Source organism: Aspergillus undulatus (genome assembly GCF_047715775.1).
Source record: "Aspergillus undulatus strain CBS 261.88 unplaced genomic scaffold BDV17scaffold_3, whole genome shotgun sequence".
NCBI lineage: Eukaryota > Fungi > Ascomycota > Eurotiomycetes > Eurotiales > Aspergillaceae > Aspergillus > Aspergillus undulatus.
The window spans coordinates 202,018-218,566 of NW_027396607.1; the positions used below are offsets into that span (position 1 = coordinate 202,018).

At 50.1% G+C, this 16,549-nt stretch overlaps 5 protein-coding genes across 5 annotated transcripts; 2 read left to right on the forward strand and 3 right to left on the reverse strand.

The window, feature by feature from the left end:
* Positions 1–3,682: 3,682 nt before the first annotated feature.
* BDV17DRAFT_298854 (major facilitator superfamily domain-containing protein) lies at positions 3,683–5,476 on the reverse strand (the record flags this gene model as incomplete). Its single annotated transcript, XM_073763786.1, has 6 exons — positions 3,683–3,857; positions 3,913–4,743; positions 4,803–4,956; positions 5,018–5,116; positions 5,174–5,243; positions 5,303–5,476. The coding sequence occupies 6 exons, from the start codon at positions 5,474–5,476 to the stop codon at positions 3,683–3,685; spliced, it is 1,503 nt and encodes a 500-aa protein (XP_073620084.1).
* Positions 5,477–6,324: 848 nt separating this feature from the next.
* BDV17DRAFT_298855 (beta-glucosidase) lies at positions 6,325–9,015 on the reverse strand (the record flags this gene model as incomplete). Its single annotated transcript, XM_073763787.1, has 7 exons — positions 6,325–7,639; positions 7,699–7,861; positions 7,920–8,169; positions 8,221–8,443; positions 8,498–8,550; positions 8,629–8,822; positions 8,889–9,015. The coding sequence occupies 7 exons, from the start codon at positions 9,013–9,015 to the stop codon at positions 6,325–6,327; spliced, it is 2,325 nt and encodes a 774-aa protein (XP_073620085.1).
* A 3,148-nt stretch (positions 9,016–12,163) lies between these two features.
* On the forward strand, positions 12,164–13,317 carry BDV17DRAFT_251426 (uncharacterized protein). The gene is made up of 3 exons (XM_073756421.1): positions 12,164–12,679; positions 12,749–12,909; positions 12,966–13,317. Exons 1-3 carry the CDS (start codon positions 12,435–12,437, stop codon positions 13,184–13,186), a joined length of 627 nt encoding a protein of 208 aa, XP_073620086.1. The 5' UTR covers positions 12,164–12,434; the 3' UTR covers positions 13,187–13,317.
* A 940-nt stretch (positions 13,318–14,257) lies between these two features.
* BDV17DRAFT_251428 (uncharacterized protein) lies at positions 14,258–14,902 on the forward strand. The gene is made up of 2 exons (XM_073756422.1): positions 14,258–14,300; positions 14,359–14,902. The coding sequence occupies exon 2, from the start codon at positions 14,433–14,435 to the stop codon at positions 14,709–14,711; it is 279 nt and encodes a 92-aa protein (XP_073620087.1). The 5' UTR covers positions 14,258–14,300; positions 14,359–14,432; the 3' UTR covers positions 14,712–14,902.
* A 484-nt stretch (positions 14,903–15,386) lies between these two features.
* BDV17DRAFT_251429 (uncharacterized protein) lies at positions 15,387–15,667 on the reverse strand. Its single transcript, XM_073756423.1, has one exon. The coding sequence runs from the start codon at positions 15,648–15,650 to the stop codon at positions 15,456–15,458; it is 195 nt and encodes a 64-aa protein (XP_073620088.1). The 5' UTR covers positions 15,651–15,667; the 3' UTR covers positions 15,387–15,455.
* Positions 15,668–16,549: the final 882 nt, after the last annotated feature.

The following is a 16,549-nucleotide window of genomic DNA, read 5'->3' on the forward strand; positions in this document are numbered from 1 at the left end:
TAGGGCAGTAGATCACTCGTAGCTAAAGGACCAAGCTGGACAAACTGTCAGAGACATCGGGGCTATTGTTAACGCACCCGGAGTAACGAGGACCAAAGCTAATATTCTATGAAATACCTCAGCAAACACGTCATTACGTACACATGAAACTGTCAGGCATATTGCTGTGATTTCTCAAATCAATACGGTGTCATTAACATGTTGCATTATGCTCCTTAACCGGAGACGTAATCAGGGACACTAACGAGAAGAGATAGAGCTTGAAAGTCGATATATTGTCTTTTGTCTGCGCCTGCTTCACAACGCTAGTTTAAATATTCAAGCTGTTCACCTTTCGTAGCATTAAGGTATTCAGTAAGCGGCCAATAATCCAGCATTGAAGATACCAATAACTGGGGAAGGCAGGTACGTATTCCCTGGTGACCATGAGAAGGCTATTGAAAAGCAACCTTGGCTAAATCTATAGGACAGATGACTGCCTGGTCTCAGGCACAATAACCCATGCATGAACCTAGTACTTCTAGGTTATTATTGCAGTATCTCAGTTTATAAATCAGCTTGGCTTAACCCTGGGCAATTGCAACCGTTATATCACCATTATCACCAGCAAAGTTGTTACCTAGGGTAAGAGTATCATGATGAGCTTCATTATACAACAATCATGTATTGGAAAATGAAGGTACTCAACCGACACATACCCCTCAGGAGTGGCACAGCAGTCAATAATCTGCTGGGCTCTGTAGGCGACATCAAAGCTAATAAACATTGGTATCAGTGTCTATTCCTTGGGAGAGTAGTGGAGGGTCAAGTAGCGTACCACAAAGAAGCAACACATGCCTACTCATGGTCCACTAAACAGGCGATGTGCCATTCTTCATCGACAAAGATGTTGCTTTGGTGCAGGTCTAATAATGGGCATACTGCTCGCATTGCAGATAATACAGATATTTGACACAAGTAGTCTCACCAGTACCATTTACTGGACATGAATGACCGCGTATACAACTATCATGCATGCAAAAGACATCTAGAAATATCAGTCTACACATTCATAAGTTACGCTCTCCTTGTATGTGTCGCAATTTCCTCATTCTCCGAGTCCTGTCAGTACAAGAAACAGATGCTGGTCCGACAACGGGATGGACTGGCATGGTAACCAGCTGCATCTGACCGCGTTAGCGCAGGTATTAGCTTTCACTCTCCGCGCTTTACAAGTACCGACCTGGAGATACTACTTGAACGAACCTGGCAGTTCGCAATCTGACGATTGATACGCAACTGGGATGGGAGACTGTATATTCATGGGAGCCGAGGACGCTTTTAAAATCACCCTGTGGTCCCTTGGATATACCCTTGTGGGGAAACGCACGCCGATCGAGTTTGTGGCAGACTCCGAACATTTCTCTACCTTGCTTGGTCTGTACGGAAAACGTCGCCGCTATCCGTGCTAGAGCCCCGCAACAGCGCGACGATGTACTGTGTCTGTGCCGCGTTGACACTTGCGATCTTGCCGTGGACAGGTATCGCGATGGGGAAGACGAACTCGGCGCTTATTGAGCCGGCGGAGTTGGTCTGGGTACCTACGGAGAAGCCGAGTGAGGAGGTGATCAGCCTACTGTGGAACTGGAACTGGTTGAATGCGGTTAGGGCTTTGTTTCCGCTTGCTGGGGGTTTAGTTGGGTTAGGGGCGGTTCTTGGCTCTTAAACCTGACTTTAGATGGATATAATGGCGTATATGCTCTGCAAGATCATCGCACCTTGGAATAGACGATACCAAAGCTTTCCACCTGCCTCATTACGGCTCCGCGTGCAATGTTCTCAGTTAGTAAATCAAACTTCTCGAGGCGACCAATTGAGGCAACAATTCATTCAAGTTTGCGTCCGCAGGCTCGTAGTCGGAAATCCAAAACCCTGACGACATCTGGTTAGCCTCCCCACTAGACCGAGACATTTACATACATATTAACATTCCTGCTGACCTAGGAAAAAGGCCAAAATCACGAACCACGACTCTACGTGGTTGCCTTCTGGCGCAGAGCTCCACCGCGGAAGTGATGAAGCCTGGCAGAGTGGGTTTGGTCGGTGCTGGAAACCCGATCTCCGACCCTGGAATATGGGTGGAAAGGCTAATTCTGGAAGAGAAAATTATACAATGTAGTTTCACATGTAAGCCGTTGTGCCTGGATCATTAGATTAGTTGATGGCAATCTCTCAACGCAATATTTTCTAGTGTATGGCAGCGGCCAGTGCTGTCTTTTGCAGGTATCGGTATTCAATGCATCAGGATATTTTTCTTTCTAGCTGCTCTTCAGATATATAAAGATCCCCCGACGATGGTTCCCATTTTCGGTTGGGCCACCCTTCGTCTGCAGAGGGCAAGCACTGTTAATCATAACACGAAGCGCCTCGTGTTCGAGTTCCCGGATCGAAATGCTCGCAGCGGATTAACATTGACCTGTAAGATGAATAGTCGCCATAGCTCCCTTATTTTTAGCTAATCCATCGTATACAACGTCATTGCTGGCCTTTATGCGTTCTAATCGGTGCTGGTTCCCCGTAATACGCCCTTATACACCAATAAGTGATTTGAGTGCGTGAACCTCAATGTCTTGTCCCATAGGCCTTTTGCAATGACGGGGCGTTTGAATCAATGGAATAACGTCACAAATAGTTTTCATCACTGACATTTGGAATAAAACAGACCAACCCGGAAAGCTAGAGTTGATGATTAAGCGCTATCTCACAGGGAAAGCTAGCAATTACCTTTGCGATACCCTGCTTTTGCTAGTTCCTCACACAGGCTCTGGACAGGATATGTGAATTGCTGAATGAACTGAAGCAGTCCTAGCGCAGCTGACTGGTGCATGGCCATGGTACTACTCGTCTACCCACGAGTCTGGTAGCTCCTCGGACATCCGACATGGCCCTATCGGCCGCGTGTGTCTGATCGAGGCCGGCTGGATCGCAATAATGAAAACTCCGTGCCCGCCTGCCCAACAAAAGATTACTCTGGGTCTCTTCGGCACGATTTGGACCGTCGTCGGTGCTTGTTTACAGGTTATCTTCGGCATCGTGGTACCGGTTGCGATTGCATTTGCAATTTTGTCCGTTATCTGTTGTCTTATCACTGGAGTTGTTACCGTGTTAGCAAATAGCCTTGGCTGGACTGTATTTCCGGAGAAGGTTAAGCGGAGACAGAGGCAGATGGAGGAGGAGAAGAGGAAGAAAGAACAGAAGAGGGGTGAGGAAGGCGAGGGCGACATCGAAGCATTGGCTAGACAAGGAGATGTGGATATGGGCTCTGATGGAGTGATTATTGATATTACGGATAAGAAGAGACGCGTGGAGGTTGAGATTGAGTTTTTGGAGACGCTATTGAAGGCGAAGAGGGAGGAATTGGAGTCATTTCAATAGGTTATAGAGATTAGACGGAGTTTTCGAATCTGTGAGCGTCCCGCTAAGCGCGATGGCAAAGGCGGTATTTCGATGCTTTAACGCCCCAGGGGTGTTCAGGGATCTGGATATACCTTCGTCTGGATAGGAACTAGTTAGAGGCATGACTTGTAACGGGCTATCAAGAGTGTATGGTAGCAATCGAGATTGAGGCCAATGCACCGCTTAGATACCCATACGACACAGCTAACCACTCCGCTAGCATCTCAAGCAAAGAGCGAGCCCCGAATCAAAGTGTATACCTAAAAAGCGGCGACCGATCCCCCAAAGCTTGTAACTGCTCAGCCGAAAACCTCTGATAAACCTCCTCCCTACCCGTCGTCTCATTCCGCCGATTAGCATGCCAAAACCTCCACTCCAGCACAAGACTCGCCACAATCCCAGCCGCCGCAAACGCAAAGGAACTCCCGAATCCAGTCGGGTACTTGGGCGCCTCGCGCTCAAGGTAGATGAATGAACCAACCAGCCCCACCTGTATTGCCGACGGCTATCATGAACGCAATGCCCATGGCCTGCTTACGCGCGCCGGCAAGATTATTTGACGTCCATGTGTTTGTGCCAGGGATGATTGGGTATACGCCGATGCACGCGAGGATGACGGCAAAGTAGCATACTGGGATGTTGCCCTGGATATCCTCAGCGAGGGCAAATAGGACACCAAAAGCGATGATGACGAGCGCCTGGCTGGTGACGATAATGGGCATGCGCCAGCGAAGTCTGTCGGCTATGAGGCCGAAGACGTAAGCAGATATGGCACCTGCGATGTACGGCGGCATAGAGAGGAGCTGGGCGTTGGCGGATTTGTACCTCATATTCTTTATTATTTGGGGAAGGGAGAATTTCAACCCGTAGTTCGGGACGGTATTGGACCAGAAGTTTAGAATCTGCAGGTAGAGATGCCAGTCTGTGAGAACCCTGAAGAGGGTTTTCCAGTCAAATCTGCTCGCCTTCTCGTCGACAACGATGCGACCCCGTAAGGCTTGCTTGCGGAGGATGAGGTACCGCGTTTCTTCGTGGGTGAGCCATCTTCCTGAAAGCTCGGGTGAGTCCGGGAGGCAAAAGTAGCAGAGGGCGGCAAGCGCTACGGTTGCAGCGCCTTCGATGATGAAAATCCATCTCCAGCCTGCGTAGCCGCCGATGCCGTCCATCTTGGCTAGACCGAATGCGAGAAGCCCAGAGAATTCCCCGGCTAGTGCGCTTGCGGTGTAGAATAGCCCGATCCTGCTTTGGGTTTCCTCTGGTATGTACGACTGGGTAATAAGCCACACGGCTCCTGGAAAGAACCCAGATCTGCGGATCGGTCAGGGGACCTTGGTCGTGGCTGTTCTTTTGAATTTGAAAAGGCTTACTCAAAGATACCTAGGAAAACACGAACGGCGCAGAGACCGCCAAAGTTTTGCACCACCCCTGTTAGAGTCACGACAATACCCCATAGAAGCGTGAGCAGTGTCAGATACACGGAAGGCTTGCTGAATTTGGCCAGTAGGATATTGCTGGGGACCTCTAGTAGCGATTCGGGTATTAGCGCTGAAGTATAGCAGCGGTAGGTGGAGAGTTAACCTACCAAAGAGTACGTAGGGGACGAAGAAGATCGCCAGAGTGACATTATACCGCGTCCCCGACATATTCAGATCCGACAACATCCCTTCGATTTTGGCTTTTCCTATGAAATCATTCAGTGAACGAAGCTCACGTCAAATACAATGAGAGAAATACCTACCAATACTTGCTTTGTCGATATATGAAACAAGGTACAGAAACGCCAACAGCGGGCAAAGACGCCAATCGATCTAGACCCGCAGGTGTTAGGCCACAGCTATCTCAGTCCTTAGAAGTGGTGACCACTAACCTTCCGAACACACTGTCTTCGCCTTTCGTCCGGAAAATTGGCGAGAAAGCACGCGTCGTCGCGACTCAACCCACTTTCAATATACCTCTGCTCAAGACTGGGCACAGTCTCAAGGTGTTTCTCAGAAGACCCATCCTCCATGGAGATCACACTTGAACGCTTCGGATTGGACATGGTCCGGTTTTTTTTTTTTTTTTTTTTTGCTCACCAGGGGCAAGTATATCTGTGTGCACAATAAGGTAACCATTCCTCTGGTCCTTTATACTATATACTCCCTAGGGGTCTCCAAGACGCCGAGACAGCCAAGCCACGATCCCCGCAGCCACCTACGCCAATACAACGAATCATGCGGGGTAAACAAGCTCTCATGATGTGATAATAGCCGGTAGTAAGATGCCTATATGCATAAAAACCGGGGATGATTGGCGGAAATCACCAGTGTGGGTTTACGAAAGGGTCTCCGGTGCCACTTCATCTGCCGAGTAGCCGCTGGTTACCTAAATGCGGGATTCCTGTTTCTATCACTGCAATTCTGTAGGGTTTCTTTTTGTCCCTGGTATCAGGCTACGAGGGCCATTTATGCCCGGGCGATGTCAGGGAAAGCGTTTCCTGTACACCTACCGAATCTGTTGTCCGTGACCTAGACAAAACCCTAACTGAACTAAATAGGCCTCCCCGTCCAAAGCGGCTTTCAGAAGCCAACAATACTTTTGCGCCACCAGTGATCTTATCCAGCAATGAATGAAACAATATACCATTGTTTTAACTCCTCCGGAGTCGGCAGCATAGCGAACAAACTATATCTCTACATCCTGCGCCCCTCGCGGGACGGCTTAATCCAGCTAATATAATAGCTTCAACTCTTGTAGATACCACCAAATTTGTTTGATTCAGAGGGTCGATTGCCTAATGAAAGGAGGGTGCTTGTTCTTGAATTATATACAACACAGCTCATATGTGGGGTGAAGTTGAATGCACCAACGACAAGTTACCCCTCGCGGCCACGCCGCAGACGTCCCAACTTAGACCACCAACTCATACTCGAGCGGCAAGTCCCTACTATCCCTCCCAACGTAGATCGTATAGCTCCCACGCTGGAGCAACCACTCCTGCGCCTGCGTATCCCAAATACTTAGATCGCGCCTTGTCAAACTAAATGAAACAATGGCCGATTCTCCGGGCTCGATTAGGACCTTGTCGAACCCACGGAGCTGGCGGACAGGCGCGTTCGGGATACCCACGTAAAGCTGCGCGACCTCCTGCCCGTTTACACCTCCCGTGTTTGTTACTGTGGCGGAAACGCTGACGATCTCCTCGAAGAGAGCTGGGTTGCCACCAGGAACTATGGGTGATGGATTTGATGGGTAATCCGAAAACGAAGCAGAGTCAAGTTTGGATATGCTGAGGTCGGAATAATCGAATGTCGTGTACGACAGGCCAAACCCAAACGGATACTGCGGCTCAATCTCCTGCTGATCGAACGCCCGATAGTCGATGTACAGACCTTCCCTGAAATCCGACTGTGGGAAGTATACATATTCCCCCTTCGGTTGGTCTGGCTCAAGCAGGGATCCATAGTCGGTGGGCGTCTTCGCAACGGTATAGGGTAGTCTACCCGAGGGGTTGGAGTTCCCGTACAGAATTTCGACGAGTGCCCGACCAGTATCCTGGCCTGGCACGTGGGCATAGATAATACCGGTGACGTTGACGTGGTCAGCCCAGCCCTCTACCGTGCGGATGCCGGCGTTGTGCATGACGACGATTGTGTTGGCGCAGTTATTCGCGACGTTGTTTACGATCGCATCGCTGCGGTCGTCGGAGAGTGCGGCACGGTCGTAGCCCTCTGTCGCGTAGGCGTTGATGAAAACCAGGCATACGTCGGAGGTATAATCGACAGATGGCGCTTCAGAGGTAAAGTCCCAAAGGACAGACGAGCCATCCTGGTAAGCGCGGCGCTGAATGGCGTCAATTGGAGCGTCTAAATAGGCGGGTCCGTTCTGGCCAGAGCCACCGCCGACATAGAGAGTTCCGTTACGGTATAAGTCCGACCTGACGGCGTCTGTATTGAAATTGAAATTGTTGGCAAGGTTCATAGTCGGTGGGGCGTAGGCATCGTAGCCGAACACGGAGATCAGCTTCGGTGACTTGAGTGGGAGGGCGTTGTCCCTGTTTTTGACCAGGACGTGCCCTTCTATGGCTGATTGGAGAAGAACTGGCTTTGCGTCTTCGGATGTTGCAATCACAGGCTCGTGGGGTGCACTCGGGCTACTGGGCATTCCAATGCCAGGCGCGGGGAATGCCGAGTCCTGATCGAGGAAATACCAAGTCGCCATCACTCTGTTGGCAGGTGTTAGCACTGGTAGTGCGCGCCAACATGTTACCGTCATAGAATATACCTTGCAACCATGTCATCCAGTCGCGAGGCTTCCATTGTCCCATTGGCAATAGCATCCGTCAGATTGCTGTTCCAGGTGGCAGATCGAGGCATAGCAACATCAAGTCCGGCATTGGCGCCAGCAATCCCAGCATGTTGAGCGCCCCAGTCAGTGACAACATAACCTATGGGAAAATTTTAGTATCCTATATACGGGTATGATGTGGGAGGGATGCTCCGTACCTTGGAAACCTAACTCGGTCTTCAGCAGGCCATTGAGGATCTTGCTATTCTGGCACCCGTACGAGTTGTTGACTCGGTTATAGACGCACATCATGCAGGTTGCATCAGCCAGAACAGCATCCTGAAATGGCCACAGGTAGAGCTCATGCATTGTTCGATCGTCAATGTTGGATGAGACCGACTGGACAGCATTGCCGCTCTCATCGGTGGTCGGGTTGCGATTCGTCTCCTGTTCGTTCGTAACGAAGTGCTACTCACTGTTAATCCAGTGCGCTTCGCATCAAACTATTGAATAATATACCTTGACGGAAGTGGCAACATTCTCAGATTGCAGGCCCTCAACCGTTTCAGCGACAAGGATGCCACTTAGGTAAGGGTCCGCAGCGAAGCCCTCCCAGTTGCGACCACCCAGCGCCACGCGGCCGAGAGGCCCGACAACGGGTCCGAGGATCATGTTGACGCCCTTCTTGCGGAATTCTTTACCCATGTAGCTTGCTCGTTCTTTAGCAAGCTTCCGGTTCCAACTGCATTGTCGATCAGTTCTCAGCCAAACCACCTAAGATTGGCTCAGTGCCTACCTAGCTCCAACGGAGATCTCAGATGTCCAAGCGTTGACATAGTCACTTCCCCTCTATGCAGATGCCTACGTCTCAGTATGTACCAACGAAATCAGATAGGTGGAGCTTGGCGAAGAATTAGGGCTACGCACGAGGCCATTTCCCGCGTCGCTCATACAAATACCCGGGAATCCTAAACGGTCAACACCCTGGATCCAACCAGAGCAGGAAGTGTCAGACGTGACACCGGCAGTAAAGTTGACTTTCTCATCATCAGAGAGTTGAGCGACGAAAGCCCTGGCCTTTTCGAAGGCAGAGGCCCAGTTGCCAGCACCAGTCCCCTCAGCTTATCCCGTGTTAGCAAGAACCTGTAGACACAGAGGGCGGCATGTTCGCTTAATGGTAGACTTACGGGAGGGGTACACAGGAGGAGAGAGTCCATAGAAGTAGGTATCATCCGTAATGACATCCTGTGTCTGGGCTAACCCTCCAAGGGCGAGAGAGAACAGGAGGCCTGCCCTTTCCCACGAGGACAGCATCTCGAAAGGAAGAACGAATATCACTTGCTTAAAAGTTGAATGGTGGCTCGACCTCCGTCAAAACTGGGGACGATGAGAGAAATTGAAAGGTTCATATAGTTCTTGCGGGGAAGGTGCTCCCGTCCACAAACAGTGCCACTGTTCATCATCCACCAAACAGGCCCACCGCACCTTCCGGATATAAATCGGGGCAAATAGATTAAATTTTCTGCGGGGACTGTTCTCTGGAGACCATAGGATACGATCAATCTCCAATCAACGGCGTTGAAGGATACTCGGATCCGGAGAACGGCTCTTGAGTGGCCTGATGCGGTCATACTGCTGCGTGACTAGGCTCTTGTACAAGCTAACACTGACGTTGGAAGGGCAAGACTAATGCGAGAATCGGACGATCTACAATGTGGGGGACATAAGCGGGGAAATGCACCCCATGGGGTCGGCGTATTAGGGCAAGGAATCTGCCACCCGAGGATCTCACAATGCCTGTCGATTCTCCCTCCCAGCCTGGTTTGGGTTCTTCCACCGCCATGTTAGTAACGGATCTATCTCTTGAAAAACTCGTCAACGAGTCCAAGCAACCCCTTCATACGATATGGATTACAATACTAGGCTTCCGGCACACCGACCGGCACTTCAATCTTTAATACCCTTCCTGCTGTGCACTGGCCTCCTCGCCTCTCCAAGATTGTGTGGGGCCGATAGAGAGCCCGCATTGCTTGGTCAGGCTTGACAAAACCAAGATCTCCAAATATCTCTCCATGCCCTTACCCGAGGCCAAGGTCTACCTTGTTCAACCTCGCCTCGACAAACCCGATGTACCTGCTCGATGTCCGGGCACACTAGGCTAATTCTTATTAGCCTTGTTGATGGCAGGAGGGGACGGACATTTGTCACAATTTACGACACCGTTATAGGTCATCGCAGAAAATGGAAGGCCCCTTTCGTTCTCTCTCAAGTGGCATGCTCCATCTTTGATTTGTCAAGGCGGTCCCCAAGCCGGCGCGGGAGATGGAACTTCCGAAAACGTTGAGGAAAGGCCACGGTTTAGCACATTTCCTAAGCCTTTCTTCCCAAGGCATGCGGCATTCCTCTGAAGTAAATCCCATGGTTAATCTGGTCACCTCTTCTTACAGTTCTATTTGAGCCGTGGTGTTCCACCTGCACCTGAGTATGTGCTGAGCCTCTAGCCGATACAAGTTAGGTAGTCTAGCACGTTTAGGTATAGTTGCGAGTCCGCCTTACCCGGATGCTTACAATGTTTCAAAATCTTGTTCCTTCAACATCAGGCCACTGTGTTCTAGCTCCAGGCCGCTAGACATGAATCTAAAGACAGCTCCCTTTTTCTGCCCCTTCTATACTTAAAAAGTAAGATGCACTGCCAATCAAGATTTCTTTGCAGCAGCGCCAGGTTTAAGCTGTCAGAGGCTTGCATTTAAGCAATATTTGATGAATTGTACCCGAGGGCCCGGATAGATTACCATGGCGCTCGCTGTACGAAAAGACTATCACTTGAGATCTCGACCTATGTATCACAATATGGTGGCCAATTGGGCTTTTTTTTTTTTACCGGGGCAGTGAGCCGGCGTCTTCCAGAGAATGGAGTTGTCTATATGCAGCGGTACCTACCAATGCCACTAGAGCTGGCCTGAAGGAAAAGAACACTTCTTTAAGAGTCAAAAAGGAAAGGCATTGCTACTTTCGATCTGCTTGGACTCTCTAGACCCAAGGCATTTTACCGTGTGGGTACGTTTGCTGCTCCGAGAACTCTCTCCTGGGTAAGCGTCTAACGACCTACCATTAGTATAGCCATGGGACTGGTTCCGAAACACTGTCTTTCGCTAATTCCAGACCACTCATTGCACTTGCTCTATATAATCAAGCCGCAGCGGCATAATTCACCGCCCCATTTACAAGTTATCCTACGGCGGACGCGCTCTCCTATTCACACATTAAGAACGCGTGTGACTGAGTTCTGGGTCCAGGATATTCTCGGGCCATGTACGGAGTACATTAGCCTTCCAAAATAGCACTCTTCACAGGTAACTACGAGTTAGCTTGTTCTTCTCTCACGGACAATTAGCGAGCTCCCAACTACCTGTCCTACTATATCTTTACTTACCTTGTCCCCTTGTTCTGTTGCGATCACCAGGTTTCTTAATACCATTATCTGTCGGTTTAGTCAATAGTTCTCCTGCCAGGCCAGAGAATTGTGCTGTGAGAATGGCCTATGATTATCGTGGGGACTCGCTTTCGTATCTGCGGTGTCGTTGCTTCTCCACCTAACCCAGCTCGTCGGAATGAGGGGTAATCATATTCAAGTTGATCGCCAGATTTTCAAAGTCACGGGGCGTTTTAAAATGGAGATCAGGGTCTCCTTCCATCTCACATGTGGGTATTTGGCCTTCCCCCATTCGCGGTTCACACCCAACAAGCTTGAGATTCTGAGATTCCGAGGCCGTTCCGAGCACCCGTATTCCCGTCCCTACGATCATGAACTATGACTAGATCTCGTATTTTGTTTTTATAGCCTCAATAAGCTCCAGGTGGAGTTCTTTCGGGTGTGCAGAGTCCCATAATTTTGCGTTGCTGTTTACAATATCCGCAGCTGGGACTTGTCTGTGGTCGACATGGAAAGGATGTTGTACAGTATCTGGGGCTACAGTATGCCACCATGAGCGATCGTTTTGCGGAGGCTTGCATGATCGAATATGACCGTGAAGGTCTGGTTATGCTACGGAGCATGGGCAAGTTGTTCAAGAATACAAATAAGCTGTCCACACAATGAGCCCATACGTACAGACCTCCTGTACTCTAATGCTTGCTTTTCCACATCCCCTTGCCTGATAAACAAAACGAATTCGCTGCAGAAGAAGCAAGGCTAACATTTCATCGCCATGCATCTCGAAGCTTGTCGTCGCGCGAGCTCCGGCTTCAAAATATGCGAATCGGAATCTGGTGGCTGGGACACTGAATTCCGAATCCAAGGATCTAGGCCAGCCCAGCCGGGCATAGTTCACGAACACGCTTAACTCGATAATCGTCAGGTTGGAACTATTTTCCCATCCAGTTACGTGTCGAATCAAATACGGAAGCCTCGCTCCCTCAAAGATTCCCCATTCGCGTGGTTGTCGTCGATCTCATCTCGCCACCCTCTCGGAAATTTCCTAACGTTCCGACGGGATGCCGAGGATTTTCACCCCGACCACACCATGATCGCACCGACGGAACCGAAATCCACTCCTAATGATCCAATTATTTCTGCCTACAGTGAGGCAAGGAAGAATAAGAATTTATTTGGCCAGAAAACAACGTCATGGCTCCTAATTCACCTTTGAAGACACTCATTTTGCACTCTAATTTTTTCCCTACCACTCCTTCTATTCACCCTCCAATACTATAACACGTCAAACTACTACCCAATGACCTCCCCAATCCTACGAGTCGGCGGCCCGGAGCTTGCCGAGGGCGTAGCAGAGGCCATTTCCCGCGCCTTTGCAACCAACGCCGTAACGTCCTATTTCACGCGTACGAGCGACACAAACTGGACCGGAAACAGCGTTCCCTACGAGCTTGTCATTCGGGATTTCAAGAAGTCTGTGCCGAGGAAAGCTAGGCTCGGGGCTCACCTTGTCGAGGCGGGAAATTTTGCGGCTGTGGCTGTTTGGTTAGTACTTACTCAATTTGAGCTTAATCAGAGATATTTGTGAACTTGCAACTCACCAGCGCTTATCAGGTTTCCGCCGCATGTAGTTGATCACGGGAAGGTCGCCGAGGATAACGAGCGGATTCGAGCCTACACCCGCGAAGTTAACCGCGTGAAGCAGCAATGGATGCAGGGCCGAAAACACTGGTATCTGAGCCTGATAGCACGACACCCCCAGCGTAAGGAGAAAGGTATTTTATCCCCTGATCCTCTTTGTTTCGCTCACTGCGCTAACTCCTATGTGAAGGCGTCATCAGAGCCCTCATCCAGCCGTACCTGGAGAAAGCCAAGGCAGAGGGCGTACCAGCCTGGTTGGAGGCTGCAGACGAGCACAGTCGGGATGTGTACGCTCATTTTGGCTTCCGCACGACGGAAACCTTTCGGGTTGGGGTTGGTGAGTTTAATTCAAGAGGTGAGTTTGAAGTTGGTGGGGAGGGAGTGCCTGTTTTCCCCATGATTTATGAGTAGGATGGTTTTTATTTTCCTGCTCGAGTAGCACGATAGACTGTATATTATAAAGTATGTAAGATGGATGCAAAGATAGACATGTTGCCGTGACCTAGATTTTAGCCCTTGAACGTACATCTGTATACATCATGATAGAGCTGTCGATCCAATGAGCGAGAGATTTATATTTTCCAGAAGATCACCAATTGTAGACAGGAAATGCCTTTCTCGATGCTAGATCTTGAAGCAAGCGCAAGGCGAGAAGGCCTATATTGTGTCAACAACGTATCTTCACATGTGAACAATGCAAGCCGGTGGTGTGACTAAATTAACAATATTCGGATCTGGGCGTTTGCTGGTCACTTTGTTCCCCTCATCAGGCGAGCTCTGTATTTGTCTGCCCAAAATATTCCGGTCTAGCCGAGCAGGTCCCTGGATTCTTGATATTGTGGAGTATGGCGTGGTGGCCAGAATGCTGGAAGGAACCTGACACTTGGCGATATGAAGCTGGGGCCCGAGATTGGGAAGGTCGGATACATTTGTTTTCGGGGCAAGTAGGGCATAACGTGCACAGACGGAGATTCTCCTAGGGCTGTCTCTACTTGCCAACCCATTTAAGTCATTTTCTCCGTGGGATGTATATTGTTACCTATGCTCTGCGGGAAACACCAAAAAACCCACAATGACACACATGACATCAGGATCCGAGCCCTCAGCCCTACTGGGTAAGCACTTTGTACACTGGCTGCCGGAAATATTCCCCAGTTGGCGCTCGGCCACATGCTTGGTGATTTCTCACTTTTATCCCCACCACAATCACCAGGGACGCTCGCATCTTCAGCCAAAACTGTTAGGGTTCGCGCTCCCCCGCCGGCCAGTCTTGGCCTTGGCTGTGTATGGTGGGGATCGAAGTGCCCGGCGCCCAGCATCGAGGCTAGTCCAAGGCTCGGCGAGGTCCTCGGATGATCGGATCTGACCATGGATCGCAGAAAATGGCGATTGTGTTTAGGAAGGGCTTGGAGCCTGCCAATTTCAGCTCAGGTGATTCCGCTACTGACATTCTAGATAGAGGGCAAGATGAAAACCGCTCTCTCTTTACAGACGCTGGCGGTTATCGCGCTCGCATTACCCAGTGGTAGGAATATATCACTACCTATAAATGTTCCCGGTTTCTTTTACTAAAGCTAAAACAGGTGTCTTAGCCCAGGACTGCTTAACAAACCCCTCCGGCTCCAACCAAGACCCAACAAAGTTGCATCTGCTTGTCATGAGCCAAACGGACCTAGACCATCTCAGCGAGTGCAAAACCATCACGGGAGAAATTATGATAGACGCCAACAATACCGGCCCGTTTGCGTTGAACGGTGTCACCGACTTTACCGGTCGCATTCGAATGGACCCTGTGTGGTTTCCTGAAGACATGACCTCTTTCGAAATGCTTGATGTGGTCAACTTCAATGGGTCTTTGAATATCAGGCAAATCTCTGACGTGCGTTCGAACCGCCACAAACCCCCAAGGCTGTCTACGGTATCTTTCCGTCCATAATCTGAGCCATTGGGGGGTTGACCTGGTGGCCTTTCCGCTGGTACTCCACTCGCTTCATCTTCTAATCTCTTCAGCCGCAGTTGCTCCTGCCATACAATGCCACTCACCTTGCCACGCCGTCCTCGCCAATGACATCGTACAGACCGCTACGCATTTTGGCTCGCTCGTCATCAGGCAATGGGTCGTCTTCCTCTGGTGTGGCATGGACAAATTTATGCCAGGTCCAACCTGGTGGCCAATATGAGCTTGAGGCATCGGAGTAGTTAGACAACAACTTCGATGGAGGGAGAACTCGGTTCCCTCGCCGCGGCGCTGCCATGATTGGCTCCGGCGGATGCAGGTAGGATTTTAAATCAGTGTTCCCAAGGTATGGGGGAAAGGATGGAAGAGATTTCACCAACTTGGAGAAAGAACGCAACACTAGGCGCAAAGCGTTCCAGAGCACCGGTACCCTAGCAGAGTCTGTGGCTGGGCGCCTGACGCAACGGATGAGGGGGCAATAAGTGACTCGACTAGTCGCCCTTATTGGTGTCTAGAGTGTCAATAGTTCCTGCAGGCCCTGAGCCATGGGCCCCGTAAAGCGCCTAACAGGCTCCGCGTGATTTTCAGAGACCCATATTACCTTCGTAGCTGGCTGAAAGGTGCTGCCCAGTCCATTTGGAGTGAGGCCTACTCTGCTTTTCTTCCTCTAGAGGTGAAATTGGTCTTGACCGGGCGCTGATCATGCAAGACACCGCCAAACGTCTACATCGGCAGCCCCCGACCAGGTGTTGTGCCAGCAGAAATTACGCCCTGTATTCCTGCGTTCAACTTAAATTTGGTACGCCATTTTTGCATCCCGGCTGCTCCTTTCATGGCTCGAAATAGTGGCACTGAAGATCCACGGGGCCTGGGGTCCGTCACACCGGGGCTAGGGCTTGGCCGACGCCCATCTCCCATGAGGACATGCAAAGAACCCGCTGATCTAAACAATACCCACGCCAGATCACCCTTGAAATTTACAAAGAGAGAACAATGCGCCGCCTTCGGACCCTGTGTTTTGTCAAGATTCTTGGCGCGGGGCGGAGCGATTGACGATCAGGATCGGATTGAAGCTTTGGAGGAAAACAAGGTGGATGTATAAAAAACCCTTGAACACCTCGATAGAATTTCGATGTTTGTCATATATACAAGACAGGAAACTATACGCTTCACAAACTACCACTACCTTTCCCACCGACACACTGCCACGAGCATTTGCACTTCGCACCGCTCACAACAAACGTTCCATCAAAATGATCAAAATGCCCTTCTGGTCCACCACCAAGCCGGAGTGCGGAAAGGAAAAGGAGAGCTTCTGCAACCCCGTGTCCACAGACAAGAACGGGCAGCAGGTTGTCTGGAGCTGGGGGCCAGAAGGGTGGAAGGAGTATCCGGTGTCGCACCCGATGTTTGCGAAGATGGCCAAGGCAAAGGAGGATGTGAAATGAATGATTTGGTTTTCTGATGGCGATCTAGGATTGGGATTGGGATTGGGATGGGATAACTCTGAGTAATACTTTTCTGAAGGTAAGAGTTCGTGGCTGATTACTTTCTCCGTAAGATGCATGTATATATGAGAGGGGCCTGGGAAAGGAAGGTCCTGTTGGGACTGGCTCGCGGGGTTCCCTTCGGGTAGGGTGGCAGGGAATGGGTATGAACATGTGCATGCAGTCTATGGCAACGAGTTGCGAGAAGGACTTTAGGTATATGGGAGGGAAGAAGAAAGAGATGGGATATTGTGCACTAATATGGTATCATGGGAAATTTAATGTACAACCGAATGCGTACGTATTATCAGACCCACCCTGTGTTCAGCT